The sequence below is a fragment of the Carettochelys insculpta genome, chromosome 7 (genome assembly GCF_033958435.1).
Source record: "Carettochelys insculpta isolate YL-2023 chromosome 7, ASM3395843v1, whole genome shotgun sequence".
Classification (NCBI taxonomy): domain Eukaryota; kingdom Metazoa; phylum Chordata; order Testudines; family Carettochelyidae; genus Carettochelys; species Carettochelys insculpta.
Genome location: NC_134143.1, coordinates 76,326,042 through 76,344,356, shown reverse-complemented (window position 1 = coordinate 76,344,356; position 18,315 = coordinate 76,326,042). Strand labels below are relative to the sequence as shown.

The 18,315-nt window shown below is 50.2% G+C and overlaps 1 protein-coding gene across 3 annotated transcripts in view; it reads right to left on the bottom strand.

Annotated features, from left to right (window-relative positions):
* TCTN3 (tectonic family member 3) overlaps positions 1–18,315 on the bottom strand; it is a 144,432-nt gene that overhangs the window by 49,419 nt on the left and 76,698 nt on the right. For 2 of the 3 annotated variants that reach the window (XM_074999390.1, XM_074999388.1), the window contains one exon: positions 3,646–4,529. The exons of the other annotated variant lie outside the window; for it this stretch is intronic. In XM_074999390.1, the coding sequence (XP_074855491.1) occupies positions 3,774–4,529 (756 nt within the window). In that variant the 3' untranslated portion in view covers positions 3,646–3,773. Of the gene's footprint in view, positions 1–3,645; positions 4,530–18,315 lie in introns of those variants that run through there. 3 annotated transcript variants of the gene reach the window in all.

The following is an 18,315-nucleotide window of genomic DNA, read 5'->3' as shown; positions in this document are numbered from 1 at the left end:
AGGAAAAAAAATGTTACGAAGGGAAGTAGCACCATTAGCTCCAGGTAGATCAGATACAGCTAATCAAATTCAAGCAAGGGATAAGCAGGAAAACTCATTTTCAGACAGGGAGTCAAGCCTGTTTATGACATGGCTCAGTGTAACTAAAACATTTTTAGAAAAATCACCCTATTACACTTCTCATTAAAAACAGGACTCCTATGTCAGTCTGTCGCAGAATCCTCTTTCATACTTAACCAGCCTTCTATAACCTAGGAGCTGGCACGCCAAACTGCAGCTTGCCCTGACTCTTGAATACTCATGGCCTAGAGACACTTCCTGAAACATCAGTCTCCCACTGCCTAGGATGTGTCTGCAACAGTGTGCTTTAATGAATTCTATAATCATACTTACGATCCACATTACACTGTCTCCATAGGGAGTTACTTGGTTTTCCAGAAACTAAGTTACCCACCCATAACCAAGTTTCTTTGAGATGGACACTACATATTAAACTCTTTGGAATACTCCAAGTGATGTGGCCTTAACTGTAAAATTCTACTAGCAGTAGCCACATGCCTCTCTTAAACACCTGTGCCCTGAACTCCAGATGTTCCAGGGAAAGAATTTAAAAGGATCCCTGCCACTGCCTCAATTCCTTCTCTTGTGACCTCAAGCCTTCTGACAAGTAGGGCTCTGACAGAGTGCGGAAAGCAAAGCAGGAAGTATGACTATGCAGAGTCAATTTCAAAGAACCCAGGACAAACATAAGTAACCTTCACTTCTTCCTTTGAGCGTCTTATGCATATGCCCACTCATGGGAATATATTAATAAGCAGTACTTTGACCCAGACCCAGTAAGATAGGACCCAGAATTGTAGTTAAACAAAGAACACAGGACTGCCTTACCAAACTTCACCTATGATCTAAATTACAAGTCTGAAAAATGATGTCTACTAAAAGTGCGGCCAGAAAAGCCAGATACTCACTTTTTCATAATTGTTTTTTGAAATGTGCTGTTCATGCCCATTCAAATCAGGTGTACACACAGGTGCATACACAGAAGCTTTTTCCCCTTAACGGCATCCTTCGTTTTGGCTTGTAAAGCCTTTGGAGTCGCACCTTCATCGCACTTAATATAGAGCCCTGCCAGCCCCACACCCCTTCATTTCCTTCTTGCCAGCTACTCTGACAGAAGGATAGGAAGGTGGTGTTGGAATGGACATGAACAACGTATCTTGAAGAACACTAGTTACTAGAAGGTGAGTGTTTATTTTACTTGAGTGCCCGTTAATTCCGGTCAGGTGACTCCAAGCCTAAATTTTGGAGGTTGGGTCAGAGCTGTCCACTGATGGTAGTAATGCTCTAGTGAAGGCTGCACAGTCTCTGGCCTGATGCGTAGTCACATAATGGCTGCTTCTACACGTGCTAGCTACTTCGAAGTAGCGGCGCCAACTTCGAAATAGCGCCCATCACAGCTACACGTGGCGGGCGCTATTTCAAAGTTGACATCGACGTAAGGTGGCGAGACGTCGAAATCGCTACCCCCATCAGGAGATGGGAATAGTGCCCTACTTCAATGTTCAACGTCGAAGTAGGGAACGTGTAGTCGTTGCGCGTCCCACAACATCGAAATAGCAGGGTCTGCCATGGCGGCCATCAGCTGAGGGGTTGAGAGACGCTCTGCCCAGCCCCTGAGCTCGATGGTCGCCGCGTGCAGCGGACCCTTAAAGCTCCCCGCCCCCGCCTTCCTGTGCAGGAAGCTGAGGGAGCATGCAGGCAGCAGCCCAGCAACGCAGCCAGCCTGCACGCTCCTCTGCAGCCAGACCAGCCGCCCACCGCTGCAATGGCCGCCCCCCAGCCCCCAAAGCGCCCCCAGGGCACCCCCCCAAGGGAAGCCAGGGCTCCCAGACCAGCAGCCAGGCTGGGAAGCAGCAGCAGGGCCCCTCCTGGACGGAGGCCGAGCTTTGGGACCCGCTGGGGCTCTGGAGTGAGGAGGAGGTGCTCCAGGTAATGGGGAGCAAGAGGCGGAACGTGGATGCGTTCACTCAGCTGGCCGAGGGCCTGGCCGCCCGGGGTCACCCTGCCTGTACTCCGGATCATGTCCGCAGTAAAGTGAAGGAGCTGCGGCAGGGCTATGCCCGGGCCCCGGATGCGGCAGGCCGATCTGGGGCCACCCCCGTCACTTGCCCCTTTTACAGGGAGCTCAGGGACATCCTGGGCCCCCGGCACACCTCCTCCCCTCCGGCCACGCTTGATACATTGGCCGACAAGCCCCAGCAGGCCCCGGAGGCGGAGTCCGCCCTGGACGTAAGCCCTGCACCCCGGGGGCCCCCCCAGGAGCCCACCCCTGGGGCACCAGAGGAGGAAGAGGAGGGGGCATCCTCCTCTAGTGACGGGGGGCTGCGGATTATGTTGCCCTCAAGGAGCCCCAGCCGGGCGTCCGCCCACCAGGTGTCCCCCGACCGTGGGAGCAGACCATCAGGTATGTACCCCCCCCCGGTGCGCACCCCTGGGGTTGAGGGGCGGGGGTAACAGATATGACCAGGGCCCACCACATGCCCAGATGACCATGGTCCCAAGGACAGCAGTGGCATGTCCCTCAGAAGAGTGCATCAGCCCCTGCCCCCCAGCACGACAGTGCCATGCCCCATCCCCGGGGTTGGGGGGAGCGGAACCTAGGGTCCCCCAAGGGGAGGGGGTGGGACACCCATCATCATCAGCAGCAGCATCTCCCGGGGACGTGAATGGGCAACCCACAGCAGAGAGGTGGGGTGACAAGGGCCACGGCTCGGGACCCACACTAATGGCTATCTCCACTCTTCTTCCCCCCGTGTTCCGCAGCTGCACCATCGGAAGGACCGGAGAGCACTGGTGAGGTGTCAGTGGTCCCGGACAGCCCACCGGGGCCATCACTCCAGGCCAGCCCCTCAGCGGAGGACCGACCAGCCCCATGGCGGGGACGACAGCAGACCCAGCACCACCACTGGACAGCGACGGACCCCCAGCTGCTGGAGATCCACCACTGGCAGCTGGAGGTCGCCGAGCAGCGTCTGCGGGTGGAGGAGCGGCGCCTTCAGCTGCAGGAGCGGGCGCTGGCCTGGTGCCAGGAGGCATGGGGGGCCTTCATGCGTACGTTCGAGCGTATCACCGACTACCTGGCCCCCATGCCGTGCTGGCTGCCGCTCTGCCCACCCTGCCTCCTCCATCCGCTGCTCTACCCACCGTCGCACCGCCACCCGCCCCGAGGGCCCTTCCGCCGAGCGGGACCTGGGGCCAGCTGACACCCGCCAGCCTTATCTCCCGGTCCACCCGGCCCCCAGCCAGCCCCGGCCAGGGCTGAGGCCGAGGCGTGGATCGCAGCCACCCACCCCCAGCACTGGACATTAGGGGGTGTGGGGCCCAGGACGTGCCCCCCCCACCCCTTTGTATATATTCCCCTCAGTTTTATGTTCGTTTGTAAATAGTTTCTATTAGACCCGTTGTTATGTTGTTGTTATGATGCTCATACCTGCCCCCGCCATGTACATAGTTCTCCTCTTCCTTGTCTTCCCCTTTTTTTCTTTCATCTTATCTGACTTATAATATATATATATGTAATATTTATTCAGCCTGTAAATAGTTAGTTAAGCTATTAATAAGGAGAGTTCAACATAGATCTGGTTTTACAAACAAATGTCTGTTTTTATTTTCAAGAAAGGTGGGGGGGGTGTGCTCTTGGGTGCTCTGTGGTGTGTGCGTAGGGGCACGGAGTGTTGTGGAGGATGGGGGGGTAGTGGGGGGCCTGCCAGCGTTCACCCCGCGGCCTCATTGAAATGGGCCCGCAGGGCCTCCTGGACCCGGGTCCCTTGGGGGTCCACCTGGCGACTGGGGGCAGCGGGTGGCTGCACATCGGTCCTGCCAGCCTCCACAGCCCAGCCCTGAAAGAAGGCCTCCCCCTTGCTCTCGACAAGGTTGTGGAGGGCGCTGCACGCGCCCACAATCTGGGGGATGTTGGTGGGGCCCACATCGAGGCGGGTGAGGAGACACCTCCAGCACCCTTTAAGGCGCCCAAGTGTGCGCTCCACCACCTGGCATGCGTGCTTCAGGTGCATGTTGAAGCGCTCCTGGCTGGCTGACAGGTGGCCCGTGTAAGGGTGCATGAGCCAGGGCCGGAGGGGGTATGCCGCATCTGCGATGATGCAGAGAGGCATGGTGGTGTCCCCCACAGGGATCTCCTGCTGGGGGATGTAGGTCCCCGCCTCCAGCCGGCGGCACAGGCCCGAGTTCCAGAATACCCGGGCATCGTGGGTGCTGCCAGGCCAGCCCACATAAATGTCCAGGAAACGGCCCCGGCTGTCCACCAAGGCCTGGAGGACCACTGAGTGGTAGCCCTTCCTGTTTAAGTAGCGTCCTCCACTGTGCTCTGGGGCGCGGATGGGGATGTGGGTCCCATCCAGAGCCCCGAAGCAATTGGGGAAGCCCAGGGTGGCAAAGCCCGCGATGGCGGCATTCAGGTCCCCAAGCCTCACGAGCCAGTGGAGGAGCAGGGCGTTGATGGCGCGGACGACCTGCAGGGGAAGCACATGGGAGAGCACCAATGAGGGTTGTGCAGGGTGTGTGTGGCCCTCCCCTGCCAGGGGCCCCCTCCCCGCCCAGGGCTGCCTCCCCCTCCCCCCGTGGGTCCTCTTACCTCCATGAGGACAGCCCCGACAATGGCCTTGCCAACACCAAACTGCTGGCCCACGGATCGGTAGCTGTCTGGAGTGGCCAGCTTCCAGACAGCAATGCCGACCCGTTTCTCCACACTGGGGGCACGCCGCATGAAGGTGTCCTGGTGCCTCAGTGCGGGGGTGAGCCACTGGCAGAGCTCCAGAAATATCTGCCGGCTCATGCGAAAGTTCTGGAGCCAGCGGTCGTCGTCCCACTCTCCAAGCACCAGCTGCTCCCACCAGTCGGTGCTCGTGGGGTAGCTCCACAGTCGGCGGCATATGAGGCGGGGGGGGCGGGGTGCTGCAGGGTTGGGGGTTGAGTCCTCCTCCCCTGTGGGCAGCTCCTCCTCTGTGGCAAGGATGTGCTCAGCTGCCTCCTGCATGGCATGGAGCAGGGCGAGCACTGCTCCTACAGGGGCGGCTGTGTGGACCTCTGGCTGCTGCTGCTGCTGCTGCTGCTGCTGGGGGTCCGTGACTGCGTCGCTCGAGGTGTGCATGCCTATGGCTCTGCAGACCGCGTGCTGTGCAGGCTGCGTGTGTCTGGGAGGGGCCCTTTAAGGGAGCGGCTAGCTGTTGCCCCGGAAGCGCTAGTCCGCCCTGTGACCCTGTCTGCAGCTGTTCCTGGCACCCTTATTTCGATGTGTGCTACTTTGGCGTGTAGACGTTCCCTCGCAGCGCCTATTTCGATGTGGTGCTGCCCAACATCGACGTTCAACGTCGACGTTGCCAGCCCTGGAGGACATGTAGACGTTATTCATCAAAATAGCCTATTTCGATGTCGCTACATTGAAATAAGCTATTTCGATGTAGCATGCACGTGTAGACGTAGCCAATATGCCATAAAAGTATGCATGGAGGACCATATCATTACTCTGCATATTTCCTGAGATGGAATATGACCATAGAAGCCTGCACCTTGCTGGAGTGCACCATGATCAGAGGGGCAGGTACCCCATCAGGGTATAGCTCTCTGGGATGCAGGACTTACTCCATGATAAAATTTGCTGGGAGGAGACTGGAAGACCTTTCATCCTGTCGCCATGGGCACAAACATTTGAATGGACTTTCATAACCGTTTTGTTCTCTTGATGCAGAAGGCTAGCAAAGTGAACCCTCTGCTCCTGGCCACTTAGGATAAAACACTGGGAGGAAGATGTTCAGGCTGATGTGAAATTTGGAAATAACTTTGGGGAGAAAATCTGGATGTGGCCTAAGCTGAACTTTGTCCTTACAGAACGTGGTGTAAAGAGGCAGTGATGTTAGTGCCCTGAGTTCAGACACCCTCCTGGCAGAGGTTATTGCTACAAGAAATGCTGTCTTGTATGATAGACAGTGTAGGGAGCATGTCACCAATGGTTCAAAAAACAGCCCCACTGAGGTCCCAGGTTAGGACAGACTGTCAGATATGCGGGGTTAAGACCTTTAAGGAAACAGCTGACCAAAGGTTTGACAAAGATCAACCAGCTCTCTGCACCTGGAGATCAACATAGCAACCACGTGAACTCTTATTGATGACATGGATAGCCCCTGCTGCTAAGATGGAGCAGGCAGTCCAGTATAAGTTGCACAGAGGTGAGCAGGAGTCAGGAACCATGTTGCACCAACCAGACTGAGCATCTCTTTCACTTGGCAAGGTAAGTAGCCCTGATAGAGGGCTTTCTACTGCCAGGGAGGATTTGTCTGACTGGGTCCAAACAGGAAAGCTCCCTTGGGTTCAGCCATGGAATTTTCAGGCCAGGAGGTGCACCAACTTCAGGTTCAGGTGCTGGAGACTGTGATCCTGGTTTAACCAGACCAGGAAGAGTAGCAAGGTGACTGTGGCTTCCAAGACCATTTCCAGGCACTATATGTACCACTGCTGGTGAGGCCAAACTGGAGCTATCATCACCAAAGTGTGTTCCTTCCATATTTTGAGGAGTACCTTATGAAAGAACATAGATAAGATGGTTTCCCCAGGAAAGGAGAAATGCTTTTGCAAAGGAACCCTGACTATGATTTGGGAAAGAGCAAAACTGCTGACACTTCCTGTTCCATCATGTGGTGAACAAGTCTATCTGGAGAAAGCCTCACTACTGGAAGGTTGAGTTTGTGATGACTGGGTAAGGATTACCCATGGCCATGGAACAACCTGCTGAGATAGTCTTCCAACTTGTTTTATACCTTGAGGAGGTACAATGCTTGCACATGTTATACAAAGAAGCACCAAAATATAAGGCTTTCCTGGCACACAGTAGCATGTTGTGACGCATTTGGTCACAGATCATCTTGAGATGTCACCTGATGCACTGTTCATAACACAGAGCCTGCCTACCTGCTTTCTGGGGTGCCCTACTACCCTGCCCTGCTGTGCCAGAATCTCTGGTGTTCCCAGCAATGGTACAGAGCTGGAGTCACAGCCCACAGCAGAATGACATAGACACTGAGATCTCCTCAGCTCTGGGAAGGATGAGTCAAAGGCACTTGACACAGCACCAAGTTGCACAGCCCCAGTGGGACCAAAACCAAAGTTAAATTTGTCTCATTAGGCATAACATTTACATAGATTGAGCTCATAAGTTGTTCTTCCACTTTATCAATGAAAGAGTTATGCCCAGCTGTTGTACCTACCCCCCCATCAGCTAACAATTATTTACGCTGGATTTATTAGCAAACAAAAGTGATTTTCTTAGGTATAAAAAGCAGGATTTAAGTGATTGCCAGTAATAGCAGACATATTAAAGTATGTTACTAAGAAAAATAAAACAAAACAGGCCACCTACACCTAATACTCTATGAAACATATTACAATTTCTCACACACACAGTAGTTCTAATCACTTTTCCCTCATAAGCTACACAGCCTCCAGCCACATCCTTCACTCTGTTCACGCCTGGTCTTTCTACACTAGAAGGTAAAATTTCGACACTGCCTCAGAAAGGTTGCTGACCCCTTGTCTAAATTGTTTGGTCCTGTCTAATATCATATCTACACTCATAAGTTTACAGTGCCACAGCTGTATCAGAATTCAGTTGTGCTACTATAAGAGCACTCATGTAGCTGCTTTATGTTGATTAGTGAGAGTTCTCCCATCAACATAATAAAACTAGCTCAATGAGAGATGTTGCAATGTCAGTAACAGAGCTTCTCCCACTGACATAGTGCTGTGCACATGAGTGCTTATGCTGGCAAAATTTATGTAGCTTGGGAATGTATTTTTTCATTTCCCTGAGTGCTAAAAGTTTTGCCAATATAAATGTTATTGTAGACATGGCCTAGGTAAAGATAAAATGCTCTTTTCATATTTAATGTATGTAATTTAACTTTCCCAACATGGGTGTGGTGTTTGGAGAAAAAAATGGTAAAATTATAGATTGCTTATGTTAAAATTGGAGACTGTTTTTGGTGAAACTTAGAATGAGTACAAAGAAACACCTTATCCATATGAAACAAACTGAAGGCAGATCAGCTTTAATGCATGCAACTGACGTATGCATCTAGCAGAAGAGATTCATATGGAGATATCATTATTTGTACTAGTAATACGTTCAGACCCCCTAAAGGACATAGGAGTTCTTACTCAACGATATAAATTACAAAGGTCCTTTAAAAAAATCTCTTAATTTTATCATTAGCAAAAACTGATTTTCCCTCTACAGACATGATATTTTGATATGGCTGAGAGATTACTCTTATTGAAGACAATGCTGCTCTAATCTATAAGTAGCGACATATAAGAATACATATTATTTATGGATGGAAATTCACAATAAAAACCTATTCCATTTTAGGTTATAGCACATCCATGAGGGCAGCATGTGGAAGCCTAATTTCTTTATGTAAGTGTTTAATCTCCCTAAATCCAAAGTAAGGTGATGACTCCCCCCACTTCTTTTTTTGCAATTAGAAAATAACACAAGTAATACTCTTTCGCCCTGTGAACTACCTGTATTTCATCTACCTGGGACAGAAGTAGAACGTTTTTCAACAAATTGAGATGATTTTAATCTTTGCCCAGATATGAAGTAGGTAGGTTGTCACAAGAAAATATATGAACTGAATTTTGTACATGCATGAAATAACTTTTAAAATCCATCTGTTTCATATTATGAACTTCAATTTCATAACAAAAATTGGACTGCTGAAACCTAAACTATGGGTAAAAAAATATCAAGATAGATTGGCTTGAAGCTCCATGTCCTCTTGTCAAATCTGATGTCTTGGATGGATTACAGACAGCAAAGAAAATGAATCTTTCCCCTTATTATTGTGAGGTTTAAATTTCTCTTCAATTGTAGCTGGTAGTATTGGGAATAAAGTTGAGGATGAAAAGAAAGAGAAGTTACTCACCGTAGTAACGATGGTTCTTCGAGATGTGTCCCCGTGGGTGCTCCACGATAGGTGTTGGGCTCGCCCCGGCGCCGCAGGTCGGATCTTTTCAGCAGTTTCTGCCGGACTGCGCATGCGCCGGCGTGCGCCGCTCCCTTGCGCGCTCCCGGCTGCGTGCGCAATCCGGTCCCCGCCAGTTCCTTGACCAACCGCCTCGGATGCTCCTGAAAAATACTAAACAAGGATCCGAAGTGGGGAGGATGGACGGGTGGTGGAGCACCCACAGGGACATATCTCGAAGAACCATTGTTACTACAGTGAGTAAGTTCTCTTTCTTCTTCCAGTGTTCCCGTGGGTGCTCCACGATAGGTGACTACCCAGCAGTAACCCAAGTAAGGAGGTGGGTAATCGGTTTATGTGCAGCTCGCCCCCGCAAGGACTGCTGTCGACAGACGGGTGTCCTCTTGGTATACCCGATGTAGTGCATAATGTTTGGCGAAGGTGTCATAGGATGACCAGGTCGCTGCTCTACAGATGTCTTTTAACGCGATGCCCTTGAAGAAGGCTGTTGACGCCGCCACCGCCCTGGTGGAGTGAGCCCTAGGCAGGGCAAGCAAAGGAGTCTTTCTAAGTTCGTAGCACATTTTTATACAGGACACAATGTGCTTAGAAATTCTCTGCGAACAGAGACCTTCTCCTTTTGATTTGGGAGCGAGAGAGACTAGGAGTCTATCCGTTTTCCGGAAGGACTTAGTCCTGTATATATAGAAAGCCAGCACCCTCCTCACGTCCAGGTGGTGTAGGTGCGCCTCTTTGTTGGAGTTATGAGGCTTTGGATAAATGAGGGTAAAACTATATGTTCGTTAATATGAAACTCTAAAGAAACTTTGGGAACAAAAGCTGGATGCAGCCATAAGGTTACCACCGCCTTGGAAATTACTGTGCAGGGTGGTGTTGCCATAACTGCCGCGAGCTCGCTCACCCTGCGAGCTGACGTGATTGCAAGAAGGAAGGTCGTCTTTATCGTAAGGAGACGGAGGGAAACCGTGGCTAAAGGTTCAAACGGTGGTCCCGTTAGCGCATTAAGCACCAGGTCCAAGCTCCACGAAGGTGGAAGCGGTTTCCAAGGGGGGTGTAGGTTTACCAGCCCTTTGAGGAACCTGGTAACCATGGGATGGGCAAACACTGTGTGCCCTTCCTCTTCATGTCTGGAAGCCGATATAGCGGCAAGGTGGACCTTCAACGAGGATAGGGAGAGTCCGCCTCTCTTGGGGTCCAGTAAATACTCTAGTATTACAGGTATAGGCGCAGCAAAGGGGGCTAATTGCTTGGTAGAACACCATGCAGTGAATTGAGTCCATTTTTGCTTATAGGGCTTCCTGGTGGAAGTCCTCCTGCTACTTTCTAGGACTTGTTGCACTTCCTCCGTACATGTGCTCTCTAGGGAGCTGAGCCATGGATTAACCATGCTTGCAGTCGCAGGCCTCGGGGGTGTGAATGCACTATGGACCCCTGGGCTTGCGTGAGCAGATCCGGCGCCACCGGGAGGGGCATCGGTGGACGGTCCGACATGCGCAGGAATAAGTGGAACCATTGCTGTCGATCCTACCTTGGGACTACTAGGATCATTCGGGCTTTCTCTCTCCTGGCTTTCTGCAAGACTTTGTGGATAAGCACTGTGGGAGTAAAGGCGTAGAGCAGGGGGCCCCTCCACGAGATCGCGAATGCGTCCCCCAGGGACCCCCGTCCCAGTCCTGCCCTGGAGCAGTATTGTGGGCACTTCTTGTTGTGTTGAGTGGCAAACAGGTCTATCTGGGGAAATCCCCCCGCATGAAAAATCGGTCGTAGCAGATCGGAACAGATCTGCCACTCGTGTGCGAGTGCGAAGCGCCTGCTCAGCTGGTCTGCCTTCGCATTGTGAGCGCCTGGTAAATACGAGGCTTTCAAGGTTATATTGTTGGCGATGCACCAGTTCCACAAATCGGACTGCTTCCGCACATAAGGCACGGGACCGAGCTCCTCCTTGATGATTTATATAAAATATGGTGGAAGTATCGTCTGTACTGATCCCGACTACTCGCCTTGTATATGGTCTCAAAAGTGTTTGCAGGCGTTGAACACTGCTCTGAGCTCCAGTATATTTATGTGCAGTGACTGTTCCGTGGAGGACCACAGTCCTTGCGTCACCTTTTCGCCCATGTGTGCTCCCCACCCTATGTGGGAAGCGTCGGTAGTGAGAAAAACAGATATTTGTGGTTGGTGAAAGGGCACCCCTGTTAGCATGTTCTTGGGGTTTACCCACCATTGCAGGGATCTGCGCACCTCTGTCGTGGGCGACACCACCCTGTGGACGGTGTGTGCTGCCGGTTTGTAGACGCTCGCCAGCCAGTGCTGCATGCTGCGCATATGCAGTCTGGCGCTCTGTACCACAAATGTTGCTGCTGCCATGTGGCCCAGCAGCTGTAAGCACGTCAGAACCAGCACCGTAGGGCTGAAGGTGATGACTTGCACAAGGGAACCAATGGCGCGAAAGCGGGCATCTGGTAGATAAACCCTTGCTGTGATGGAATTTATACGTGCCCCTATGAACTCTATGTCCTGTGCGGGGTCTATCTTTGATTTGCCAGATTGATGACCAGGCCCAGCGAAGAGAACGTGTCTGCTGTGACGCTTATCATGCGAAGTACCTCCTCCTTTGAGGCCCCTTTCAATAGGCAGTCTTTTTTTTTTTTTTCAGATATGGGAATATAAACACCCCCTGTCTGAGCAGGTAGGCTGACACCACTGCCAAGGTCTTGGTGAAGACTCTGGGGGCTGAGGAGAGGCCGAACGGCAGAACCTTGTACTGCAAATGTTCTTTGCCTACCATAAACCGGAGAAAACGCCTCTGAGCCGGGTGAATAGTTATGTGGAAATACGCGTCTTGTAAGTCGAGGGCTGCGAACCAATCTCCATCGTCCAGTGCCGTAAGTATAGAGGCGACTGTGATCATCCGAAAGCGTTGCTTGCGCAAGTACCGGTTGAGGCCTCGAAGATCTAGGATGGGCCTCCAGCCTCCTGTCTTTTTCTCTGTGAGGAAGTATCTTGAGTAGAACCCTTTCCCTCGGAGTCGCTCTGGCACTCTTTCCACTGCCCCTATAAGCATAAGATGGTCTACCTCCCGCTTGAGTGCTCTCAGTGCGGGGCGGCTGTTTGATTATCGGAGGCTCAGCTGTGACTGCGGCTGGGGGCTATGCGCTCCACCCGTCCCACTCGCTGTGGCTGCCAGCAGGGATCAGGTTGGTGGAAGCTTCCTCTGTTTTTGCGCTGATGGGGTTAGAGAAGCAGCTTTCCTTTTATGGGCCCCTGCGGGTCCCTCCTGCTGAGGCCGCTCCAGCGCGTCTGGCTGGAGGGCCTTGTCAAAGAGCAGCATTTTCAGCTGCATCTCCCTGTCCTTCCTTGCTCTGGCTGTGAGCTTTGCGCAGAAGGAGCATTTCTGTGCCCATCGGAGGCCAGCATCGCTTTGTGGCATGACTCACACTTTTTGAATCCTGAAGAGGACATTGTGGTGAGTCTTTGAGTTGTTAATAGGGTACTTAGCACCTTCTCTGTGCCTGTTCCCCTCTTGGACTCAGCCTGCCGCGGCAGGAGGCCTAATGGCCTTACGTCCCCGGGCCTCCGCTGCTCCGCTTGCTACTAAGGCTGTAAAACTTTACTTTTTACTCTCTTTTCTTTTTTTTTTTTTTTTTGAAAACAATAACAAGCTAACTTAAGCTAAATACTGAAAAAGAAGCTCTAAACACTTTAAAAACATTGAATACGCTAACTCTGGCCGTAGCCTGAGCGGATTCCGTCTGCAGCTGATGGCGGTTAAAGAGGAACTGGCGGGGACTGGATCGTACACGCGGCCGGGAGTGTGCAAGGGAGCGGCGCGCGCCAGCGCAAGCGCGGTCCGGCAGAAACTGCTGAAAAGATCCGACCTGCGGCGCCGGGGCAAGCCCGACACCTATCATGGAGCACCCACGGGGACACTCGAGGAAGAATATGCCCTTCTCCGATAACTGTAGTGAAGTGAAGGAGAGGAAGAAGGCACACTATTACCTTTGATACATCTGCAATGGGAACTGAATATGGCCTCTTTCCTGAATTTAAAAAAAAAGGGCTAGCAAAACATCTTACATTTTTCATCTTCTCTACTACCTCATCAGTCTGAGTACTAAGCAGACCACCTCCTTCAAATGGATGGTCCTCAATCCTCATTTATGTCTCAGAAGAGAATGCCACTGGTCTTAACAGGGTGTGTCTCCTTAATGAGACAGACAAAGCTACTGATCTTGCTGAAATATATGAGGAGTAAAAAGCTGCTTTCAACAATTGCTTGCCAACACTCATACTTTCAGTCACAACAGCATTTCATAATACACATCAGCCATGTCTACACGTGCACGCTACTTCGAAGTAGCGGCACTAACTTCGAAATAGCGCCCGTCACGGCTACACGCGTCGGGCGCTATTTCGAAGTTAACTTCGACGTTAGGCGGCGAGACGTCGAAGTCGCTAACCCCATGAGGGGATAGGAATAGCGCCCTACTTTGACGTTCAACGTTGAAGTAGGGACCGTGTAGTCGTTGCGCGTCCCGCAACTTCGAAATAGCGGGGTCCGCCATGGCGGCCATCAGCTGAGGGGTTGAGAGACGCTCTCTCTCCAGCCCCTGCGGGGCTCTATGGTCACCATGGGCAGCAGCCCTTAGCCCAGGGCTTCTGGCTGCTGCTGCGGCAGCTGGGGATCCATGCTGCATGCACAGGGTCTGCAACCAGTTGTCGGCTCTGTGGATCTTGTGTTGTTTAGTGCAACTGTGTCTGGGAGGGGCCCTTTAAGGGAGCGGCTTGCTGTTGAGTCTGCCCTGTGACCCTGTCTGCAGCTGTGCCTGGCACCCTTATTTCAACGTGTGCTACTTTGGTGTGTAGACGTTCCCTCGCAGCGCCTATTTCGATGTTGTGCTGCGCAACATCGAAGTTGAACGTCGACGTTGCCAGCCCTGGAGGACGTGTAGACGTTATTCATCGAAATAGCCTATTTCGATGTCACTACATCGAAATAAGCTATTTCGATGTAGGCTTCACGTGTAGACGTAGCCATCCAGAAGAGAAAAGAGGACATTTTGCTCCAGAAATTGTATTGGTACCCAGCAACAATAGCTTTGTAGCTGTACAGGAGTGTGTTTCATGAAGCTGAAGAAAATATTTTAATTCCAAGCATACTCAGCTTTTAACATTTCTAATCTGATGGAGTTAAGTGAGCTTGAACACTTTTTTGGCTGTGAAGTACCGCTTCGACTATTAACAAATTAGGCGGCAGATGAGTATGAAGCAGAGCAAGTCTTTGAGGGAACTTACATAATTTATCCTCATTCTTACATAAGGGCTGAAAGGTTGAGGGAATATTCCCTTTGCTTACTGAAACAATCCATCTAACAAGAGACATCTGCTTTGTTGATTCCCTCTCTCTCTCTCTCTGGGATCCCTTGTTTCGAGTAAGATTTCCCCTTGGACACCTATAACTGATGAGTGCAAAGGTGAGATATTAGGCCAATTCTGGCAAGGAACACTGGCAGGTACGTTTGAGGGAATTTCTCCAGATCTTTTATATAACATCTACATGGGTAGATAGCAAAATTAGGATCACTACGGCATTGTAGACATCAATCTTAGTCTGCGTCTTGATGTCATGGTCATAAAAAACTCGCCCCCATAAACATCCATAAGCCGCACTGGCACTGGAAATTCAGTGGCAGATTTCATGGTCAGTGTCAGCATTGCTGGACAGACAGCTTCCAAGATAGGGAAATCAGCATCAACAACCATGGGCTCAGCTCCCCTCGATGTCTGATGCCTCTCTCACTATTTCCTTCTACCTTTTCCTGTCCAGTGCCAAGTGGCTTAGCTTCCATAAACTAGCCCTCCACCAGTCTACTACATCATCTACCCACTCTCTGTGGGGTTTGCCTCTCCTATTCGAGCCATCCATCATGCCGAACACCAGAGTCTTGATTTTTTGTTTGTCATTCATTCTGTAAATATGCCCGAATAGCTGTAACTTGCATTGTATAACCTTCTACAGTAGGTTCTCTTTCGGCTGTATCTTTCCATATAATTTCTCACTGGTGACCTTCTGCATCCATCTTATTCTCAGGATCTTTCTATAACAACTCCTCTCAAGCGCCAATACCCTTCTCTTCAAATCTTTCATTATCACCCATGTCTCACGCTAGTAAAACATGCTGCTAAATATACACATTTTCAAGATGCTCAGCTTTGTTCCTAAGATAATTGTTTTGCTTTTCCAGATCTTATCCATTGCCTTCAAACTCGCCCTTGCTTTCGCTATTCTAGTCACTATTTCCTTCTTGCAATCTAGATTATATATTATGTTGCTCCCCAGATACGTGAACTTCTCTACGTTCTCTAGTTCCATCCCATCTACACTGATCTGCCTTCCTGTTTCTTTATCTCCAAATACCATTGTTTTTATGTTATCCATGTTCCTGATCAGTCTGTAGTGCTTCCCTTCCTCCTTTAGCACCTGGACCATTCTTGCTAGCTTCTTCTCATCTTCCTCAATGATTATTATATCATCCATGAATCTCAAGTTGTCAATTCTTATCCCGTACACAGATATCCATTCTACCTCTTCCTTGATCTTGTCCATTGCTCTCTCTACATGCATGATGAACATATGCAATGATTTTTATAAGAAGAAGATCGGTAAACATCAGTACAGCAGTGCCCAACTTTCTAAGGAGCAAATATAGATTTGGACCATAGTCTAGTGATGGCAAACATGAAGATGAAACTCAAGAAAAAAAATGTAAGATGCAGTTTAAGAAGAGACTTGATGAGGCTAGCTGAGGAAGAAATAGAGAATGTGTATAGAGCAGCGCTCGAAGAGAAGTTTAGGAATGAGGGTGCAGAGAAAGCCCTAGGTAAGAGAGTTGAAGGGATAGCCATGGCGATAGAAGAGGCAATTAAGAAGTCTGTTCCAGAAGAAAAGAAGATCAATAAGAAGTGGATTAAGCAAGGGACATTGAATTTGGTCCAGAAGAGAACACTGAAGATCAGAAGGGATGTTTCTCAGAGGGCGGAACAGCAATATAGTGTGAAATGCAATGAGGTAAGGAAAGTGGCCAGAAAGGATAAGGTGAAATGGTTAAAGGAGTAGCATGAAGCTATAGAGAGGTATTGCAGTGAATGCAAGACCAGGGAGGTATATAAGATGATTAGGAATATTAATAGGAAGTGGCAGCCAAAACAGATGGCAATCAAAGACAAGAACGAAGAGGTGCTCATGAAGAAGGAGATTGTGCAATGATGGACATGATATTGCACTGATCTATACAAAGCACAGTTGGACCCGAGATAGGGAAACCTGTTGATATTTTCCAGCACTTCGTGATCCATCATGATGATTGGTTTGGGTAACAGTAAGGCAGGTGTTGGCTGAAAGAGAACTTTGGTCTGCCATGTATTAAGAGTCAGTCTCAACCAGAGGTGAAATGTGAACCATTGCTTGGAGGCTACATTAGAACTCTGTGACATGCACTCTCAAGATGTGTGAATCTCGGGTTAATGCGACTGACTGGCGGGGAGCTGGTGCTTGGCTCTGGACTGCCCGCCACTCAGGGAAGTGGGGAAACTGACCAGTGCAGCAGCGCTGGTTATTTTCCCTGACTCTTGCAATTGTCGGGCAGCCAGGAGCTAGCTCCCCGCCACTCACAGGAGAGGGAAAACTGACCAGTGCAGCAGCGCTGATCAGTTTCCTGTCTCCTGTGAGCTGCAGAGAGCTGGGAGCCAGACTGGTCAGTTTCCTGGCTCCCCCGAGTAATGTGAAATTTTACTTATGCAGGGTTGCGCAGGAACACAACCTGCATGTAAGTTAGAGGTCTACTGTATTTTCTGAGACAGCACTGACCTGGACTGCATCAGTGTATTGGAGTTCTACTGTTGATGATATTTTGGTCTTAGTCTTGGCTCTGAAGCAGCCCAGTTTGAATAGGCTACCATCCATCCTGTACGCAATGTTAACTCCAGGTGGAAGGTCATGTCCAATAACCTGGAGCACAGCTGCCACGAAGATATTAAATAGCATAGGTACTATCACATACCCTTGTTTGACTCCAGTCTTTAGGTAAATTGGTTCAGTTGTATTGGCGTTGTTGAGTATCACTGCCTACATATTATCATCTATAAGGTGTATGATGTTGACAAATTTTGGCAGATAGCCAAAGTGTTGCAGGATCTTCCAGAAGGACTCACGGCTGATGGAGTCAAATGTTTTCGTCAAATCAAAGAAGGCCTTAGACAGGGGCTGTCATTGCTCCCCACACTTTTCTTGTATTAGGCAGGCAGAGAAGATCATATCAGTTGTCCCTTGTCCTGGTTGGATGCTGCATTTATCACAGAATCATAGAATCACAGAACAACAGAGCTGGAAGAGACCTAAAAAAGGCATTGGGTTCAGCCCCCTGCTCTAAGCAGGACTAAACCCATCAGATCAGCCCTGCCAGGGCTTTGTTGAGGCGAGACAAACACCTGCAGGGATGGAGACTCCACTACTTCCCTGAGTAGACCATTCCAATGCTTCACTACCCTCCTAGTGAAAAAGTTTTTCCTAATGTTCAACTCGGACCTTTCCAACCACAACTTGAGACCATTGTTCCGTGTTCTGCCATCCATGACCACTGTGAACAGCCTCTCTCCAGCCGCTCTGCAGCCTCCCTTCAGTAAGTTGAAGGCTGTTATCAAGTCCCCACTCAGTCTTCTCTTCTGCAGACTAAACAGTCCCAATTCCCTCAACCTTTCTTCATAAGTCATATGCTCCAGCCCCCTAATTATTTTGGTCGCCCTCTGCTGGACCCTCTCCAGTGTATCCACATCCTTCCAATTATTGGGGGACCAGAACTGGGCACAGTACTCCAGATGCGGCCTCACCAAAGCCGAATAAAGAGGAATAATCATTTCGCTGGATCTACTGGCAACGCTCCTCTCGATGCAACCTAATATGCCATTAGCTTTCTTGGCTACAACGGCACACTGTTGACTCATGTCCAGCTTCTTGTCCACTACAACTCCCAGATCCTTTTCTGCAAAACTACCACCAAGCCATTTGGACCCCAACCTGTAACTATGTTTGGGATTCTTCCGGCCCAAGTGCAGGACTCTGCACTTGCCCTTATTAAACCTCATCAGATTTCTTGCAGCCCCATCTTCCAATTTGTCTAAGTCAGTCTGGACCCCGCCCCGACCCTGGACAGTTGACTACGGAAGAGTATAAACATACAGCTGGAGAATGCCGGGCAGTAAT